At 41.2% G+C, this 19,964-nt stretch overlaps 3 protein-coding genes across 3 annotated transcripts; 2 read left to right on the top strand and 1 right to left on the bottom strand.

Moving 5' to 3' along the window:
• The first annotated feature begins 294 nt into the window (after window positions 1-294).
• LOC108902349 (serine protease FAM111A) lies at window positions 295-4,665 on the top strand. The gene is made up of 5 exons (XM_018704202.2): window positions 295-399; window positions 916-978; window positions 1,101-1,166; window positions 1,470-1,523; window positions 2,079-4,665. Exons 2-5 carry the CDS (start codon window positions 922-924, stop codon window positions 3,837-3,839), a joined length of 1,938 nt encoding a protein of 645 aa, XP_018559718.1. The 5' UTR covers window positions 295-399; window positions 916-921; the 3' UTR covers window positions 3,840-4,665.
• Window positions 4,666-6,135: 1,470 nt separating this feature from the next.
• On the top strand, window positions 6,136-9,730 carry LOC108902350 (serine protease FAM111A-like). The gene is made up of 4 exons (XM_051068516.1): window positions 6,136-6,267; window positions 6,544-6,618; window positions 7,406-7,449; window positions 7,546-9,730. Exons 3-4 carry the CDS (start codon window positions 7,423-7,425, stop codon window positions 9,241-9,243), a joined length of 1,725 nt encoding a protein of 574 aa, XP_050924473.1. The 5' UTR covers window positions 6,136-6,267; window positions 6,544-6,618; window positions 7,406-7,422; the 3' UTR covers window positions 9,244-9,730.
• An 876-nt stretch (window positions 9,731-10,606) lies between these two features.
• On the bottom strand, window positions 10,607-16,549 carry LOC108902352 (toll-like receptor 2 type-2). Its single transcript, XM_018704206.2, has 12 exons — window positions 16,416-16,549; window positions 15,209-15,480; window positions 14,693-14,849; window positions 14,456-14,605; window positions 13,893-14,099; window positions 13,681-13,803; window positions 13,330-13,480; window positions 13,002-13,166; window positions 12,702-12,881; window positions 12,482-12,622; window positions 11,892-12,400; window positions 10,607-11,598 (listed from the first exon to the last, which is right to left on the bottom strand). Exons 2-12 carry the CDS (start codon window positions 15,477-15,479, stop codon window positions 11,187-11,189), a joined length of 2,466 nt encoding a protein of 821 aa, XP_018559722.1. The 5' UTR covers window position 15,480; window positions 16,416-16,549; the 3' UTR covers window positions 10,607-11,186.
• Between the last annotated feature and the right edge of the window lie 3,415 nt (window positions 16,550-19,964).

The raw sequence follows: 19,964 nt of genomic DNA, 5'->3' as shown, positions 1-19,964 counted from the left end.
TCTTTTCCTTGGTTTCGTTTTTGGAGATCACACCACTTCTTGTGACGCACGCAATCTGCCAAAACTTGTTCAGACCAAACCATTTCATGTTCTCGCCAAAATTAAGCGAAAAAAAAAACAAACCCTTCGTTCTATTAATAATGGAAAATGTAATGAGTAATAATATGAGTGATTATGATAGGTTAGTAATTTGACAGGTTACCTAAATTTCCAAGGCCCCTGTTAGTCACAGGTCCTTAAGCTCCTCCCAACTTTTCCCAGCCTTTGATATACAGCAGAAATTACGGACCCACCACAGTCTGAGTGGAAGTTTACCTGTGTGAAGGTGGAGGCGGAAACACTGTCGATTTTCACTATTGTGACCAGAACAATCCATACATCATTACAGCATCATCACAGGTAGAGTCATCCATTATTTCTGTATCATTTTAATGGTAAGTAAGTTTAATGTTAGTTTTTGCTCAGTGGAAATTGTGACATTGTTTTCAGACTTGTCGTGCAGTCAGACTGCTCCACATTTACCAAGCTTTTACCAAGCGAGTGTCGGTTTGTGGCCTGATTAGTGACTGTGTTTTACCACCTGCATTTTTCTTTTTAATGTTTTCTACTTAAATGCAGCCTCTAAAACTTTTATTGGACAGTCAGTTTTAAACGATGAAATGGTGAGAAAGAGGGATTTAAGGTCAGTTTTTCTTCTTTCAGTTGCTCAAATCTCAAAAAACGTCCTGTTGTATGTATCTGTATGTTGTATGCTCACTGCAGGGAGATAATATTGGTGCTTAGCGACATGTCCCTATCAATGTCGAGTTGCCAATGAATTCTCTTTGCTGGATGAAAGTAACATCAGCCAGTTGTTTTTGATACTTGAATTTCAGGTGTAACGTGTGTCAACTAACTTTATTTTTATGATTTTAGGTGAAAATGCCTCCCAAAAAGCGACCCACGAAAGACATCAGGTCCTTTTTTAAGAAGACAAATGTAAGTAACAGCTTGGCCAATCACAACGTCATCACAACTTAACAAACATTTTTGCTGAAAGTTGCTGAATTAACCACAGCGTGCCCGACTGATTTGAGTATTTGTGTGCATCTTTCTATCAGGACGATCCTGGCAGCAGCAGCTCAACCAGCACACAGAGAACACCAGGGGGAGCTACAGCCTCTCAGGTCAGCTCTCTGTCATTGTGAAATGGTTACAGGTTTATGAGGTGGTTGAACAATACATGTGACCCCTCACTGTATACTGTGAGCCCATCTTGATCATCTCTAAATAAATTAAACTTAAGGATTAAGAACTGTGGTGCCTGGACAATATGGCATTTAACTTGACATCAAAATATGAACTTGTCATTTGAACACTAAAGCTCAGTAAATGACTGATTAACTGTAAAACTCACTTTTTTTTCATGCGATTAAAGCTGCTTTTAATTGTGCATGACCAACACATTGAGTCTTTTCCTCAATTTATAGACCTCTATAGGCTGTCAAGGGAAAGTGAAGGAAGAGAATGGATGTGACGCTACGGTGAGTCCACACAGTGCAATCACAATATAGGGGGTGTGATCAAAAAGTTCAGAGATTTTGCCTATAACGAGCAAAAACCAACAAATCCACAAATGTCAGAGAAAATGACAAGCATGCTCTGACCTGACATGCCTTCTTCAGGCTTGGAAGCTGTGGGTTTCTCCACTGTGAAGACTGCTGTTTGGTCTCTGGGTCGTAGCTGTAGACCCAACTCTTGGTGCTGGTTATGAACCTTGACATAAAGGTTGGGTCATCCCAGGCCTGTTGACGGAGATACCTTGTAGACTTCCAAAGGGTTCTGCTTCATGGTGAAATCACAAACATGCACCTGTAATTGGTCACAAAATCATGCGTAACACAGCTCCTGATGTTGATGTCAGAATAGTGATTCACAAAAGCTGTCTCTCACATCTGCTACATGCAAATGACTGTGCCATGTTCTGTTTGTTCACAACAGGAACAGTCTTAGAACTTCTTGATCGCACCTCCATATGTTGCACTTTTTGTCAAAACATGGGTGTCTAACTTTAATTTTGTCATTCCAAATTCCTGCAGGGTGGACATTTGCATCGTTTCACAGTGAAGTTCAGTCGCAATGACTGTAAAGAATACACCATTGATTGTGATCAACCTTGCACGGTGCTGGAGGCGATAAAGTCAAATGAAAAATATATGAGGATGATGAAGTGTGCTAATGAAAACATTGTAATTCAGCTGGGTAAAGAGGATAGGAAGTCTATTGTGGCAACACATTTCCCTTGTTCTTGTATCAGGGAAGATGAGTGTCTGATCATATCACAGAAACCAGAAAAGATCGAAGCAGCCCAAGGCCAACATTACAAAGTAATACATCCAAGAGGCAAATATTCTGTCTTCTACATTGATAAAGAGGGAGGGGTACACACCAAAACAAAAGAGCTTTTTAGAAGCAATGCTGTCAAACAGTTCAAGTATCTCTGTGTTTATGGAGAGAAGGGGACGACTGTGGAAGAAGCTCTGAAAAGAGACGGTCGCTTCATTGACGACCTCGGCAAATTCAAGTTGTCTGACAATGAGAATCCAAATGTCCTCACTGAATGTACACAAAAGGTTGACAACCTAGATCAGAAAGCATTCAAGATATGTCTTCCACTGAATAAGAGAGTAGGTGATGAAAAACAGCAGGAAAACTCAGGTGCATCAAACAATCTACAACAGGAGCGTGAAATGAGGAGAATCTCCGATGTAGCAAAGCAGAGTGGAGTCAGTGTAAAAACAGCACTGGAGAAGTCAGGCAGCAGCAACACAAAGAAGATTTATGAGCTACTGCGTCAGCAGTTTCCAGATCTGAAAAAATGGATGGAAGAAAGATTCACTGGTGATTCTTATCAGGAAGAACTGAAGCTGAGGAAGGAAAATTTTGGGAAGATCCAACAGTCTTTCAGTGAAGTTCACAGAGTCAGGAAGCTGCTGAAACTGGGCGAGTCAGTTTGTAAGATTGTTGTTAAGGATGTTTGTGAGGGAACAGGCTTTGTGCTGTTTGATAACTTCATCCTGACCAATGCTCATTTATTTAAAGGTCATGTTAACGAAAGAAAGTTTCAGGTGGATACAGATGTGTTGGCTCTGTTTGACTATGAAGAGCCTGAGCCTGACATAAATTACTATTATTTCACTTGTGAGAAAACATTGATTGACCTTGATGTTGAGTTAGATTATGCTGTAATTGAGCTCAACCCTGAGGGCCAGAGACCCAACAAAAAAACAACAAAGAAAATTAAGGTACCACCAGGGCTGCTGGAGAAATTTGGTCCAGTGCCTAAGTCTGGGGATAAGGATAGTGAGGCCTGTATTATTGGTCACCCAGCAGGAGGAGTAAAAAAAATGGACCCCACATTTATCACTGCGATCCAGAGGAGGGAACAGGCTGTTAATGATCATTTACATCTGTACAAAGACACTCTGTTCATTGTCCAGTCAATCACTGAACTGATCACCCGTCAAGGCATTGAAAACATAATGATGGGTGGAAATAAAGCAGACAGTGTGGTGACCTACAACACTTTCATGTACCATGGCTCCTCTGGCTCCCCAGTGTTTGATGCTCTTGGCCGAGTTTTTGGTTTGCACAGCGCAGGATATACTTACGGGTTTCCACAACATACAAAGAGTGTGATAGAGTTCGCCCATCCTCTGCTCACTATATTTGACAGGTTTGTGAGTAATCTCAAAGAAAAGGGAGATGAGAAACTGTTAGAGAAAGTTGAGGAGAAAGCAAAGAAAAACCAGTACTTAAAAGAGATACTGGAGGCTGATGAGCCAATGGACACCAATTAGGTATTCAGATCAGAGGCTCCTGTGTTTCACTGATTTACTATAGGCCCAAATCAAACGTACCTTTTTTAGGAAAGATAATTGAAACGTTTTTTTTCTGCGATTTAATACTACAAAAACTAAAAATACAAAAACAATTTCCTCAATGCCTTTTCTCCTAAGCACAGAGACCTTTTTTTAAAGAGATCTGAGCAATGACGTCAAAAAAATCTGTTTTTGTATCATCACGTGCTGCATTTGACTGAGTTGACTAAGATCCCGAAGACAGGAACTGCTTTGTGTCATTTGGTTATTATGAATTAGAGCAATTGGATAAAAGCTCTCAGTGCCTCGAGATGACCTCTGTTGTGAATTGGCTTTTTGTCTGAAGATTTTATTATTCTCAGCAGGCTGTGCTATTGTAATAGTGTCCTGACAGTTCTTAGTAAAACCTCAACCAGACAGCTGCAGCTCATCCAGAATGCTGAGTCTTTACAACACCAAGGAAGTGCAGCACATTACTCTGGTCTTTAAATCTCTGCTCTGGCTTCCTGTATGTCAAAGGAAGGTTTCTAAAAGCCTACAAATTACTGAGTTGTCTCTCCAGACTCCTCATCATCTGAGGTTTAGGTTCCCAGAATCAAAACTAAACATGATGGAGTAGCTTTTACGTTCTATCCTCCACACCTGTGGAGCAAGATTCTTTTAATGTCAAACAATTTATTTTCCATTTTAAATTGTCTTTTAAATGCAATTTAATGATGTTTTCCTTTGATGCCTTATTTTACTGTATTTCTGTGCCTTTGAATTACATTATGCCTGAGTGGTGCCTTATGAATAAAGTCGTCTCCGCATGAAAGAAATGCAGCTCCCTCATTCATTTCAATGAGACCACTGAAAGCATGTCTGACTATTGATGTGAACTTTAGCCAGAGTAAAGAGAGTAGGGTCCCCATATTTGAGATGCATTGCTTCTTTTGACATAAAAATATTAAAGCAAATAGCCTTTGTAATTGTACAGTCACAGAATGTTTTGCACAGAATAAGAAGGTAACAGTACTTGTACTTGGTTATCTTGTGTTTGTTCCAAAGTATCTGCAGTTGCCTTTTTCATCCTCAGTACGATATAATGAAATATGCTGAAAATCAGTTCCTAACTTTTTTGATGCAGTACGGGTTTAGGCACACAAAATTATTTAGAAAAGGAGAGAATTATGTTTTAAGGCTGAGTCCTGAGGAATTGTTATGTAACTGGTTCACATGGTTTTATTGGGCTAACAGAAATATCAGTCCCCCTGAAAGGATATCACCAGCTGCACTTACTGTCAAACAAGTTGTGTTTTTCAGCTAATGTAACACTCTTTCTACATACCTTGTTTTCAAAGTGCTCCTTAATGCACTTCATCTCTGTCCCGTCATTACTGTGGGTCAGCATGTTGCCTGTCCTTCACTAACCAGCCAACAAAATTACTGCAGTGACAACTTGTGGCTCTAAGACACAGAAACACACCATAGCTTCACATATGAGAGCTTTGAGTCTGTATCACTTAACCAGTGATAAGTCTGAACTGATTGTTGTCAGATTAATGTAAAGACTGCAGCAGCAGTGAGGTCTTGTACTTCCTTCTAAGATCACTGGAATAAATATATTTATGTTTGAAATCCCTTTAATAAACTGCTTAGAAACACTGAAAGAACCCATTTTAAGATGCTGATGAGATCGACTTTCTCATATCAGATCAGTTTATCCTTGCAGGGCAACTAGAGCAGAAAAATACTTGATGAGAAAACAGAAACTGAAAGTATTCTCTCTCACTGCTGCCACTGTCTGATTCCACACTGTTGTTGTGCAATCAATGTTACAAGCTGGGTTTGTTGTAGGTCATGTCGTTTCTGAGCAGCCACGCAAACTCAGATTTCCAAAAAACGTGTGGCATTAACATTACATAGGCATCTCTATTTATGTTGGGTAATAAGGGGGATGCAAGGCCGGTCCCAGTTACCACGTTACAAGCAATGTATTTATTCTGTATTTCCTCCTGTCATAGGTTTTTCCTATGACATGTTAAAAAGACCATTCCTCTGACCAGAAAAGATGAACTAGAAGAGTAATATAGTAAAATGGTCGTCCCTTGGGTGACCATACAGATCAATTCTGTAAGCTTAACTACTGTAGAATACGTTTGGTGCATGTTGCTAAAATGTTGACAGACTTGCTGGGGAACAAAGGTTTGCATCTAACAAGGTGTACACACCCAACTACAGTCAAATCAGAAGCACTAAAAAGGAAAGCACTAACACCATTGTCACGCCACTGTCACGTCTTTCCCTTGCTTTTTTACTGGCAGTACCGATAGAAACACAGTATATATATGGGAAGAGCATGTGCTTCATAAACCTCTAAACCAAACTGAAAGTTGGACTTCCACAGATCTCTTTGACCAAATCCAGGGTAAGACTTTACTTCTTTATTCCGACATACAGTATGGTCATATGGTCTTTTCTATAGTGAAAAGAGTAGCATGTAAAATGATGATTCTCCATATGTTCAAGAGAGTTGGTGAGTTGGATAATTTTCAATGATTATAAGAAAAAAAATCATGTGAATTAAAAAAACAATTACATTTTCTTTCTGTTGCTGAAGTTTCAAGCAATTTGCCTCCATTTATTACAGTTACAGAACGTACACAGCTCAACTGATCGGTTTGTATATGCATCTTTTTATCAGGACGATCCTGGCAGCAGCAGCAGCAGCTTTACCAGCACAGAGAGCACACAGTCAGGTGGAGCCACAGCCTCTCAGGTGAGCTCTCTGTCATTGTGAAATAGTAAGAGATTCATTAGGTGATTGAATAATACATTTGGAATTTTTACGTACATGAGGGAGACAAAGTATTCAGCATCAGTGAAACCTGAGAAGCTTTAAACTTCACACAGGTCCAATTACAATGTATTGGTGATTCTGTGATATGGATGTTGGTGACAGTGGTGTATTGGTGACAGTGGTGTATTGGTGATGTGAGCAAAACGACTAAAAGTTAAAGAACATAAAGCATCAAAACAACCTGCAACAATTCAGAAATATATAAAATGAAACTTAATGTTCAGTGTAAAAGTTTTAGACTAAAGGTAAAGCAAAGATGCTTTCAGTATCACCATGAATAGTTTTTGTTTTTCAGTTAATATCATGCAAACTACAGAACAGAGGAAAAAACCTAATCCAGATCAGTATTTGTTGTAACTCTGCACTTAAACGAGCTCCAGTTGTCCTTGGTACATCTGCAGACAGTTTTTCAGGTATTTACCAGGTAGATTGTTCAGCACCTTGGAGAGGTTGCCTCAGTTCTTCTGTGGATTCAGGTTGTCTCAGCGTCTTCTGTTTTTTCATGTGATCCCAGACTGATTCCATGATATTGGGATGGGGTTTCTTTGGGGTTCAGACCATCTACTGCATGGACTTCTTGTTCCTCTGGTCTCTGAAGATAGTTCTTTATGACTGGCTGCGTCAGTGCAAACCATTTTTATACAACTCGTCATCACTTTGAACATTTCTTGAATGAGGTCCATGTTTTTGCAACATACTGTTACAGGCTGTCAAGGGAGAGTGATGGGGGACAATGACAGTGGTTCTGTGGTGAGTTGAGTTACAATAAACTACATGCACAAAATAGGTCGCATTTCTATTAAAACAAGAGTGTCTAAATTTTTTTGTTACTCTGATTTCCTGCAGGGCAGACATTCACATCAATTCAAAGTGAAGTTCAGTCCCAAGGACCGTAAAGAATACACCATTGACTGTGATCAACCTCGCACTGTGCTGGAGGTGATAAAATCCGATAAAAAATATAAGGAGAAGATTACGTATGCTGCTGATGATGAAAATATTGTAATTCAGCTGGGTTCAGCTGATAAGAAACAGATCATTGCAACACATTTCCCTTGTTCTTGTATCAGGGAAGGTGAGTCTCTGGTCATATTTTGTAAAACAAAAAAGATAGAAGAGGCCCGAGACCAACATGACAAAGAAATAAAACCAAGAGACAAATATTCTGTCATCTACATTGATAAAGAGGGAGGGGTACACACCAAAACAAAAGAGCTTTTTAGAAGCAATGCTGTCAAACAGTTCAAGTATCTCTGTGTTTATGGAGAGAAGGGGACGACTGTGGAAGAAGCTCTGAAAAGAGACGGTCGCTTCATTGACGACCTCGGCAAATTCAAGTTGTCTGACAATGAGAATCCAAATGTCCTCACTGAATGTACACAAAAGGTTGACAACCTAGATCAGAAAGCATTCAAGATATGTCTTCTTCGGAAAAAGAGAGGACAACGCAGGCATGAATCAGTCTCAGATGTACCAGAGCCGAGTGCAGTCAGTGTAAAAACAGCACTGGAGAAGTCAGGCAGCAGCAACACAAAGAAGATTTATGAGCTACTGCGTCAGCAGTTTCCAGATCTGAAAAAATGGATGGAAGAAAGATTCACTGGTGATTCTTATCAGGAAGAACTGAAGCTGAGGAAGGAAAATTTTGGGAAGATCCAACAGTCTTTCAGTGAAGTTCACAGAGTCAGGAAGCTGCTGAAACTGGGCGAGTCTGTTTGTAAGATTGTTGTTAAGGATGTTTGTGAGGGAACAGGCTTTGTGCTGTTTGATAACTTCATCCTGACCAATGCTCATTTATTTAAAGGTCATGTTGACGAAACAAAGTTTCAGGTGGATACAGATGTGTTGGCTCTGTTTGACTATGAAGAGCCTGAGCCTGACATAAATTACTATTATTTCACTTGTAAGAAAACATTGATTGACCTTGATGTTGAGTTAGATTATGCTGTAATTGAGCTCAACCCTGAGGGCCAGAGACCCAACAAAAAAACAACAAAGAAAATTAAGGTACCACCAGGGCTGCTGGAGAAATTTGGTCCAATGCCTCAGGATAGTGAGGCCTGTATTATTGGTCACCCAGCAGGTGGAGTGAAGAAAATTGATCCTATATGTATCATTGAGAAGAGGGACCAAGCTGTTAGAGATCAGTTCATTGTCCACTCAGTCTTTAACAGGACTGAAGAACAAGGCATTGAAAACATAATGATGGGTGGAAATAAAGCAGACTATGTAGTGACCGAGGACACTTTCATGTACCACGGCTCCTCTGGCTCCCCAGTGTTTGACGCTGATGGCAGAGTTTTTGGTTTGCACAGCGCAGGATATACTTACGGGTTTCCACAACATACAAAGAGTGTAATAGAGTTCGTCCATTCTTTGCTCACTATATTTAACAAGTTTGTGAGTAATCTCAAGGAAAAGGGAGATGAGAAACTGTTAGAGAAAGTTGAGGAGAAAGCAAAGAAAAACACACACCTGAAAACAATAGTTGGGGCTGAGCAAGCAGATTCTGATTCTGATCCTGAGTCGATGGACAGCAGTTAGGTATTTGAATCATCCTCTGCCTAAACACATCTGCATGTATTGTTATTTTCTAGTTTGTGAAATCATTTTGCTCCCAGCTCTATAAAACTGTGACTCTTGTTTTGTAGGGAGAGGACAGTAAACTAGATGCTAATGTATGTTTGTTTTTGTTTAACTATTCAATATAAATGATTTTGTTTCCTTTATAACACTGAGCTTGGATCCCAGGAAGCTGTCTGTTGTGCTGTATTCACAACCATCTACTGTTAACTTGTTGGTGAAAGCTTCAGTGTCATTGTCAGAGGTGTTTCAGGCTTTGTTAGCTGTTAACTTTCAGTCTCCTGTTGTGTTATCTCTACATCAGAATCAGGTTTATAGACAAATTTGTTCTCATATGAGGAATTTGCTTCTAGTGTTTTATGCTTTTGTTGATTATATTAACCTTTTAAAACCTACATAGACTGTCTGGGTTTAGTTTTATTTAGGTATTTTGTTCAGTCAGTATCAGGTGGTGTATACATCATATGAATCAGGGAACCTGTCCTTTTTTCTGGAGCAGTGTGAAATCATCATCATGCATTACCTTTGTGTGAGCATAGCATATTTGACATTACATTAAAAAAACTTATCTTGTTGAATAACTCCACAGACAACTGGGGATTCTTACAGTTGTATTGATGTGTTTTGCAGTTCCATATCTAGTTTTCCCCAATAATGCACCAACAATGTGCTAAACACCAGCAACTAACAGCAACAAATGTTCAATTAGTCAACAATTACAACAGTAATAAAGTATCTCTTTCATTATATTATATCATTTCGTTATATGTCATGTCATTCCTTTTTCTTCATTTAGGTTTATTATATGTGACTGTTCACCCATTTCCTGCCTTCAGTCTAAACACTGGGCTGTAATAATAAAACATGTTGTTTCCATGTGCACTGTATTTACAACAGAGGGGGTTTATTCTGTCTTTGGAGCAGGGAAAACACAGTTTTAAGGTAACTAATTAAAATGAATTACTTGTAAAACTGAAGGATGTCCATGTTGTTACTCCACATATATCTGGGTTTAGAACAAAGAAAACAACATACAGCAGGAAAACACTTCTCTGTGTGAACTACAGACACTGGAGGGAATACACTACAGAACATGGCTGCCCTCACATAGATGATCAACCAACAGCTCCTCCATGTGGCCGTTTCCCCACATTACCAGCAAAATAAGCGACAGAAGCAGCAGGTCATCTTAGTCAGGTTGAAAGTTTGTCAAGACTTTACAAGAAAAATACCAGATATTTACACAGGATGTTTTTAACTGTTGTGCAGCTCTTGTGTTTGTTTCAGTCTTGTTGCTTGTTTTAATAACTCCCATGTAAACACAGACATGATACACGTATTTATACATTTAGTGCAACTTACATTAAGTAAATGATCTCTGATGCGCTGCAGAGAGACGTCCATTAAATCCTGATGCCTGAGAATCATCATGTTTTAAAGTTTAACAGTTTAACTCTACAACTATGGGTTCACTGCAAACAGGAAGTGCAAACAGCTAATTCAGGAAACTTTTACTAGTGATAGTTTTACAAAATGTAAACAAATACAAGCTAAATAAAAAGCAGAGCTCCAGCTGAGCTACAGTAACGGAATGTGTCTAAACTAAACATCGTGTTTAGTTCTTCTAGGACACAAAATAATAAACTGGGAATCTCAACAACTGTGGTAAATACATGATGATTTGTTCATCTCTTACACTTCATCTTTTCTCTAACATTACTTCTCATCTTTTATGTTAAAGGGCTCCAGCTCCTTTATTTCCTCTTCTTTCATCATCTTTTTCTTTCCTCTGACTCTTCACTCTTCCCTCACACTCCTTCTTTTTTCTATTCTTTCATCTATTTCTTGTTTACGCTGCGTTTGTTGCTTTTTGTGCTCACTCTTTCTCTCCATCTCTCTCTCTCTCAGTCATCCTCCTCTCCTCCTCTCAGAGAGTTGCGGAGACTCCTCCAGAACTCCTCCCTTCTCTCCTCCTCTTGGGGCCACTCCAGGTACGTGGTGGAGCTCATGAGTTTGCGCAGTTTGCAGAAGCGCTTGGGGATGTCGTCCTTGGACAGCGGCTCCAGCAAGATCAGGATGGCCGGGTCGCCGCCGGCGTCCCCGTCGAAAAGCCAGAAATGAGAGAAGTCCAGCTCGTAGCGACACCAGTCAGACTGGACAAAGTTCTCTGAGAGGATGAAGACGGTCCGCCGGCTGCGCTCCATGGCGCTCATGATGTTGTCCACGATCCACTGTCCGGGAAGGAAGTCCCGCTTGTGAAGACATAGGGTCAGTGGCCGGAGGGGTCTGGGATTCATGGAGTTTTCACCTGCTTCACTGTGGGAGCATGAACCAGAAAACAGGTGATGTTCCTCCACAGGTTTAGTCAGAAGTTAAAGTGTGTAGACCTGACAAATGGCTCACTCATTTTAGAATGGAATCCCTGTTAATTAAATGACTGAGTCTACTGAGAATCTGGAGCCCAAAACTTTTTTTCAGGATGAATTAATTATTTGATGTCTAGTGCCACCCACGCTAATCTCTTGACCCATGGAATGACATTGAAATCAGTAGCTACAGTGCTGAAACACCCTGCTAACTGAGAGGTAAAGGCAGAGGTCAGGACTTACCTTGGCTCCTCCAGCTCAGGGACCAGGAAGTTTTCTACCCAGGTTGCGTCTCTTTCACTGTAGGAAACGAAGGCATCAAAGGTTAGCAGTGCGTCTGAACTGGGATCATCTCTGAGTCGCTGCCGGCGCCGGGAGCTATGCTTGGCCTTTAACCACGCCCAAGTCATCTTGATGTACCAGAAGGCATGGAGGCGCCACAGCAGGATGCACAGCAGAACCCCAACGAACAGCGCCACCCCACAGCTCACGGACACGAACAAAACCCGGTGGCACACGACAACAGACAGGTGGACTTGACCCACTTGTTCCCCCTGCAGGTAGAGAGGAGAGTCACAGACGTAGCTCTCCTCTCCGTCTGTTAACTGCACATCTCCGTCTCCTTTAATGGTCGACTGGAGGAAGGCGACAAAGTCACAGGAGCAGACAAACTTGTTCTGACCTGCCTGGAGGTTCGAGAGTCGTTTGTATGACTGGAGATCTGAACGGTCGAACATGTTTAGGGTGTTTGACTGTGGAAGAACAAAGAGGGGTCAGACTGCAGAACACAAAGAGGATTGGAAGCAGAGGTGTGAGGTGTGATTGTTTTTTACCTGTATGGTCAGTGCTTGCAGGTTGAGGAACAGATTTCCAGGGGGCAGCCTTAGAAACTTATTCCCAGAGAGGTGGAGCTCTCTCAGGGATGGCAGGGCCACGGTGAAGTCTTTGAGATCGTTGTTGCTCAGATCCAATACCTATACATGATAAAGTACAAACAAGTGCTTAAACAGTGAGTGTTGTTGTGATACCTGCTACGTGGTGCACTCTCAGTACCTCCAGAGTTGTGGGTAGACAGGGGGTGACGGTGGTAAGTTTAGCTCCGGAGATGTTGAGGTGTCGCAGGGTGGAGGGCCAGGGGCAGCTCTGGGGCATGAAGCTGTAGTCGGTCCTGCTGATGTCCAGGTGGGTCAGTTTGCGGAGCTTCGTTACCAGTCGGCTCACCGTCGACAAAGACTGGGCAGAGGTGGAATAGAGGCAAAGAAGTCATTAGACTGCAGGTCATTTATTCTTCAAACCAGGGCTCTCATTTTTACTCATCAGCAGGAGAACTTCTCAGCAGGTTCATGAAGGCACCTTCAGAGCATTTCCGCTGACGTTTAAAACTCGGAGGTCCTTCAGCGTGCCGTTTCCGTTACACAGGGTCTCAGTCAGAGTCATGTCGGTCAGCAGGTTGTCAGACAGATCGAAGTACTGCAGGTTCATTAAAAGGCTGGACGTGGGGCAGGGCAACACAAACGCCTGAGGGTAAAAGTCATGAGAGGAGTTTGCAATGAAAAATGTCATTCTGTAGAAGAGGATATGAGCCACGAGTTCTATCCTCTGAATTCTGACATTAAAATCACACTCATTGCTGTGGTAATAGAAAGCACTGATGTATCAACAAATATCACCTTTTTTTTACCTTGGAGTTTATTACAGACACCTTCCTGGGGTACTGCAGCAGAAACTGCAGCTGTAGAAATGAGACAAACTTAAAGACGTCCAGCACCACGACGTTTCGTACGACAAACTCATCAACAGCTCTGTGATCTGTCCAGTTGGCTCTCTCCCACCTAACACCAACCAGATAACAACAAACAATCTTAAGTGCTAAAGGCAACTGGACTTGTTTTAGGTTTCTTGAAGACATTTCGCCTTCAAGAATGCAGTCAAACTAAAACTGAACCATTTTGTGTTACAGTTACAGGAAGGTCAGATGCTAATAGAAACTGTGCTTATGGTTCTTAAGATCATGCAGACACTCATTTCTTACCTGCCCTCGCCTGTCAGCGTGACATTGTCAACGATAAAGGATATGACTGGCACTCCGTTAACAACCACTAGGAGGCGAACAATGGTCTCATCAGAGATGAAAAGGTTACGGAAAGTTATGTACCTGAGGAGTGGAACCACAGAGGAGTCACTGGTTGGTTTGTCCGGCAAAAACAAGGTTTTTGTCTCATGTCGTGTAACATTGTAACACACCTGACCCTCCTTTTGGCTGTTTCATAGAAGGGCTTGACAGACTCATTCCCAATCAGATAGAGGTCCTCCAGGACCATAGGTGTCTCAGGGTACGACACGTCGGCGAGCACAGATGAGGCTAAGGCTCTGTCTGTTAAAAACGGTCCATGGAGGCTCAAAGTGACACGACCCAGCGGCCAAACGTACGCCAGAGCACCGGACTCGTACCTTCAGAGGAAGTTAGAGGCAGGAGAGAGTGACAGGCTGGCACCTAAAAACCACAGTAACCAGCTCTTTTAGGAAATAACTTTTCTAAAAGATTAAAACAATATATTTATGACACAGGTTTAAAGACCTCGGGATTGGAATCTCACACGATATCCTCCTAAATCAGCTGCATCAGCTCTCACACAGATCAGGTTTAGTTACTGTATGTTGTGCCAGGAAATCATTCAAGATTGTTGTCAGAACTTTTCAAATCTGACACAGACAGACTTCATTTACTCTAGAGAAGCATCATGTCTGTCAGGAGGACGTTTGGCTCTCATGTAGTAACAGCAGTAGAAACAGCATCCCTCTCAAACCTGGTCAGGTTGTTGGCGTGCACAGTGAGCTCCTCCAGCTGAGAGACTCCTGACAGAGCTCCTCTCTGTATCTCCCTCAGAGCAGGACCTCCGAACGCCAGCCTCCTCAGTCTGACCAGCCCGTCAAACACCGGAGCAGAACCTATGCAGCTGGAGAAGAGAAGAGAGAGGAAGAGACTGCACTGCAAGGCCAAAGGTCTGTGGACACATACACAGCATGAAACTTACGCTCTGTACCTGTACGGGTTGTTGAGCAGGTTGAGCTGTTGCAGAGCTCCTAACTTGCTGAACCACCTGGGGTCGAGAGCAGTGAGCTGATTGTCAGAGAGGTCCAGTTCCTCCAAACTCCACAGAGAGTTGAACGCTGACGGATCGATCACAACCAGTCTGTTACCTGCAGGACAGTAAGATAAGAAAACGCCTATATTCTAACAAGGATTGTATCAGGGGTTTCAGACGCATCAACATTGAGAATCATTAATTATTATTATTATTATTGTTGTTGTTCTTGTTACTGTCTTTGTTTTCCCCTGGTCATTTCTGACCTGCTAAGGTGGCAGTTTATGAAGCATATGTAGAATAAGATTGTACTTTTAGTTACTTTGGTTTCAGACCAATGAAACTTCCTTTTATTTCTTGTCCATGTTGCCTTAAAACCCAGAGTTCAAAGTTCATTCTTGACCCTATAGACACACAGATGAGAAGTCATCAAAGTGTTTGGGCCTTATCCCAATAAAAACCCATCAGCATTACCATGGAGACTCAGAGCCCTCAGCTGCTCGTGGCCCGTCAGGTCAACGTCCGTAACCTCGGTGATGTTGTTGAAGGAGAGATCCAGAGTGAGTGCGCGGTCCGTTACCATGGGAACGCGGGTGAATCCGCCACGGGAGCAGTCGCAGGACAGCCGGCGGTCACAGCGATTGCAGGACGGCCTCCCAGTATCCTGGTTTGTCCTCTGACCCCAGCACAGGGAGAAGAGGAAGAGGAGGAAGAGGAAGTGGTGGAGGCTGGACAGCTGTCCCATGCTGGAGGAGGACAGAGTGAAGCAGAAGGAAATAAAATAAAACGGTACAAAAGTGAAAGAAAACCGAGGGAGGAAGTGGAATTTGATAGAAGAGGAAGTCTGTAACTTTTTATTTTGACCTTTATGTGTGATGCTAATTCTCACAGTGAGTGCATACACTGATGAGCAGAGAGGAGTTTAATTTGTGATGCATCTTTTCCCGAATGATTTCAGCACTCATACACTCTCCACCATGTTGAATTGTGCGTAAACCAAAGTATTCATATACTGAAACATCCAGTAACATTTTGTGGTTTCACATGTGTCTACTCTACAGATGTCTCAAATGCTTCAGTATTTTGTAGCATGTATTTACACTTATTTTGGCAGTACTAAATCAAACGAAGTTGGGTATTATTTATATAAATCTTCAATCATTTTTAAAATCAAATGTATGCTTAAATGTTTCCATTTCCCCAAAGCTACTTTTGGCCATTTAATAATGTATATTTACACACTTAACATACTTTGGTGTTTGTTGAGACATTGAAACGTTTTTCCTGTCTTATATTTATGAGAAAACATCTGACACGAGAGAAAATAAAGTAATAAGGTTAGAATCCTCGACTTAAAATGATTTAGCTGCACAGTGTCAGCACTGAAACAACTAACAGAGTCATTACGTAGATGAAAAAAAAATAATGAGCATGACTTTATATGTTTTTTAATCAGGAAGAGACACCATAAAAACTGACGCCCCTTCAGTCTGCACATTAACTAATTTATAACTGCATTCACCCTGTTTTACAGCGCTCATCTGATTAAATGCTTCCCTATTTTGTCATTTATCATTTAGCTGCTGTTGTAAAATGACAAAATGATAACTGACACAGCACTGTAGCGACTTCTCAAACTTCATGCTCTATGATTCTAACATAACTTTTTTTGTTGCCTTACCTTGATTTTTTTTTTCTTCTTCTGTCGAGCTGATTCCCAAAAACGAGGCGAGAGATGTAATCATTCAAACTGAAAAAGAGGAGGCTGAAGGATTGTTTTTATGACCGTGCAGAGAGGAAGTGAGGCCGCGGGGGTGATGGCTCCAACCAAGTGTGAAAAGAGGTAGTGAGCATGAAAATGAACTCTCGGGAGGAAACCTGTGAGAGTGTGCATCTGTAAAGATGTTCAAGTGCATAAAGAAATAAGTCCAGAAAATTCACCTTATGTGCATCTTCAGACTTGTTAGACCACGTAAAGTCATTTTAGTGTTTGTTGTCTCATTGAATCAGCTCCGCTTCTGTTAATTATGACTAAAAAATCCAAGCTGAAGTAAAGCAGCCAAACGTAATATTATCTTGTGTGTGGTTTCTGTTACATAATAAGTTCTGTAGCCACAGGACTGTGACCACAATGACTTCCGCTCTGGCTTTCTGGCTGTTGCCAACTTTGTCCCTCATGAAGATTTGTCAGGCAAACTAAGATGTTTCCACTTTGTTTATGTGAACTACAAGTGGAGCAAAAGAGAAAGAAATGTCTTCTACAACTGATGAAGAACCCCGCTCATAAAGTGGACGATCATTTACAATCAGCTCAACATAAAACATACAGTACATACAGCTCTGTCTACCATAACATTTACAAATAACAGTTAGCTGCAGAATATCTGACTAAAATCATTATGAATCAAAAGTATTCTCACTTTCTAAAATTCTCTCTGAAGAACACTTGTCAAAATGTTTTCAGTTTCCAAAATGTCCTCAGTGTAAACTTTAGAGGTAAGAACAAGTAAAGGAGTTAAAGGGACAGAAGATAAAAGAAGAAACCTCACCTTACATCAGATGATTCAAAACTGACTAAACTATCTCCACAGTGACTCACACAGTCAGAATCTGATTCTTCTTTTTGTTGTCCAGCTAATCAGGGTGTCAGTTTTGACACTGAAGGAAGACAAACTTCAGTTAATGAATCATCCTGGTGCACGAGGTTCCTCTTTTTTTCAGTGCTGCTCATTCCAGAGTCCATATGAATATAAAATGATCAAAGTGAGTTGAGTTAGGAGTCAGAGTGAAAACATCCTTTCAGTGGGCAGAAATATATGATTATTAATGACTGGTAACAGGCAAGCTGTGCAGCTGTAAGAAGCATCTTTTTTCTGTAATTCCTAAGCAGGTGTCTGGACGTATCCTCCTGATGGACGTCAGAGATGATGATATCCTTGAAAATGGTGAGTTACACTGAATCTAATAACATGTATCTTCAAGCAGGAGTATGTTTAAAGTACTTTAACTGCCTCTGTGTTTTAGTAGAAATTTTAGACAGTCTCTGTGAAATCGTTGTAAATTACAGTGTCATTCTCAACACTGCCACCAGATGGTGCCAAACTCTTTTAAAAAAAATTTACTAAAGCACAGTTAAACCCATGTAATCATCTTGACAGACAGATGTGATGCCCTGCAGCTGTGGAAGTAGTAGAGCTGGGAGAAACTCCTGAAAATAAAGTTTTTAGTCAAAGAGTAATTTATCAAATGCTTTTAAAACACAAGCTCTGAAATCTGTGTGAAATCAGATTTCAGTCCAGTCAGCAGATAAACATGGGTCACTCCTATGTTGACACACAATGGGAACACATGTTCTCAGGGTCTTATAATCATAAGTTATGTGCTCTCCCAGGGTCCCGTGTTCCCCAGCTCTTTTTAGCACACAATGGGAACCTGAAAAAGATGTTCCCTAGCTCTGTATTTACTCACTACTCATCAACTCATCAGAAGGGTTTTCTGTTCCCCAGCACTGCTGTATTTCAGGGAACTTATCAAACAGTTTAGGGTTGTTGAGTTTACCTTCTGAGGCTCTGTTCCCAAACACAACAGGAAGGTTAATAGATGTTGACTGGGGAACAAATGACCTCAGGAACCTTGATCCATTCCTCATGCTTCAGCTGTTGTGTTTTTGGTTTTGTGAAGGTGATGCAGTTGTTGCAGTTGCTGTTTTTGTGGTTTCAAAGCTGATGATTGGACGACATCTGACAGACTAAGACAAACCTACAGGACGTGGCAGAAGCTGACAGACGCCACAAGCAAGTTGTTTGTGACCTAAAAATGCTTCTTTGGTATGAAGTGGCATCAGTTACTCACTGATACTGTGATCGAAATGTCATAATACAACAGCAATACAATAGCAGTATGGGAAACAGGCTTCTTATTACGGTGTGATATTTGGGCATCAAGACATAAAATATTAGAGATTCATTGGATTTTATTTCTCATATTGTCTGTACTGGATATTATCATATAATATGATATAATCCAGTCAGTCTCAAGTGATCAATGTAAAAATAGTCTGTAACCCAGATATGTGCAAAACAAGGTTATAAAAGAAGATCAACTTTAGATTAGATAAGAACAAATTTTGATGTATCACTCAATGTTTTAAATCTTCCTTTTGATCCTTAAGTTACAAGTAACCTCAAACCAGGGAGCACAAACAGACAGAAGATAGTCTGGGAAACAGACACAATGAGACACTGGGAACAATGAAATGAAAAGCTGATATAAAAATGATGAAACCTAAAACTCATAGTAGACAAACTGTGTATACACAAGGGCTTGTCTGCTGATACAGTATACAATAAATAAGGTAAAGATAAAACAATACCCATCTCTGCAGGTTTGCTGTGTCATTCTGCTGAAAGGAGTCATTGTTGGTGTAACATTTTACACCAAAAGAAGAAGAGCAGCATCATCGTTCATCTGCAGAATAAAAGGCAGAGAAGCAACAGAGGCCTGTCGTACCTGACTCATCACACCAGCTGATCCTATTAAAGGTGAGTCTTCTTCAGATTTTTAATCAAAACTAATACTAATATTACCTTATTTAAACACACTATTATTAATATGGGATCATCTTTTGTAGTGTCTGACAGGTGTATCAGTCTATGAATGTTGTGTCTGTTTTATAGGTTCAGTTTTTAATGTAATAGATGTGGTAGAATAATCTTTTGTAATGTTCTCCTCTGAAATAGAACTCATCATCATGAGGGTGCTCGGTGTGTGTCTCACACTCTCTGCTCTTCTGACCCTGAGCCGAGCGCCCGTACAACTCCACCACCCCCCTCCAGGCACATGGGCCTCTGCGAGTATGAGCGGCAGCACTGTTCCACCGCCATCGGAGCGTTCTGCCTCAGTGTGACGCCAAGGGGAACTACCGCCCGCAGCAGTGCTCGGGTCGACCGGGTACTGCTGGTGCGTCAACGTCGTCACTGGAGTGGAGATACCCAACACACGGACACCGCCGGGAACTAAACCTGTCGACTGTGGTGAGATCTGGGGCAGTGGAGGAATGTAACTGTACTACTTTATGGTTACTTTACACCCTCATTGACCTCGACCAGCTCATACAATATGATGCCATGTTATAGATTAAACAGTTTAACTGCATTAAAGGCTGTAGTAACAGGTAGAGGTGGAGAATAAGGTGCAAACTGAAAGTTAATGCTGAATCACACTGGTGACT

This window comes from Lates calcarifer, unplaced genomic scaffold (assembly GCF_001640805.2).
Source record: "Lates calcarifer isolate ASB-BC8 unplaced genomic scaffold, TLL_Latcal_v3 _unitig_4814_quiver_1047, whole genome shotgun sequence".
NCBI classification, from domain to species: domain Eukaryota; kingdom Metazoa; phylum Chordata; class Actinopteri; family Centropomidae; genus Lates; species Lates calcarifer.
The sequence above is the reverse complement of the archived record's forward strand: the minus strand, read 5'-3'. Positions and strand labels throughout refer to the sequence as shown.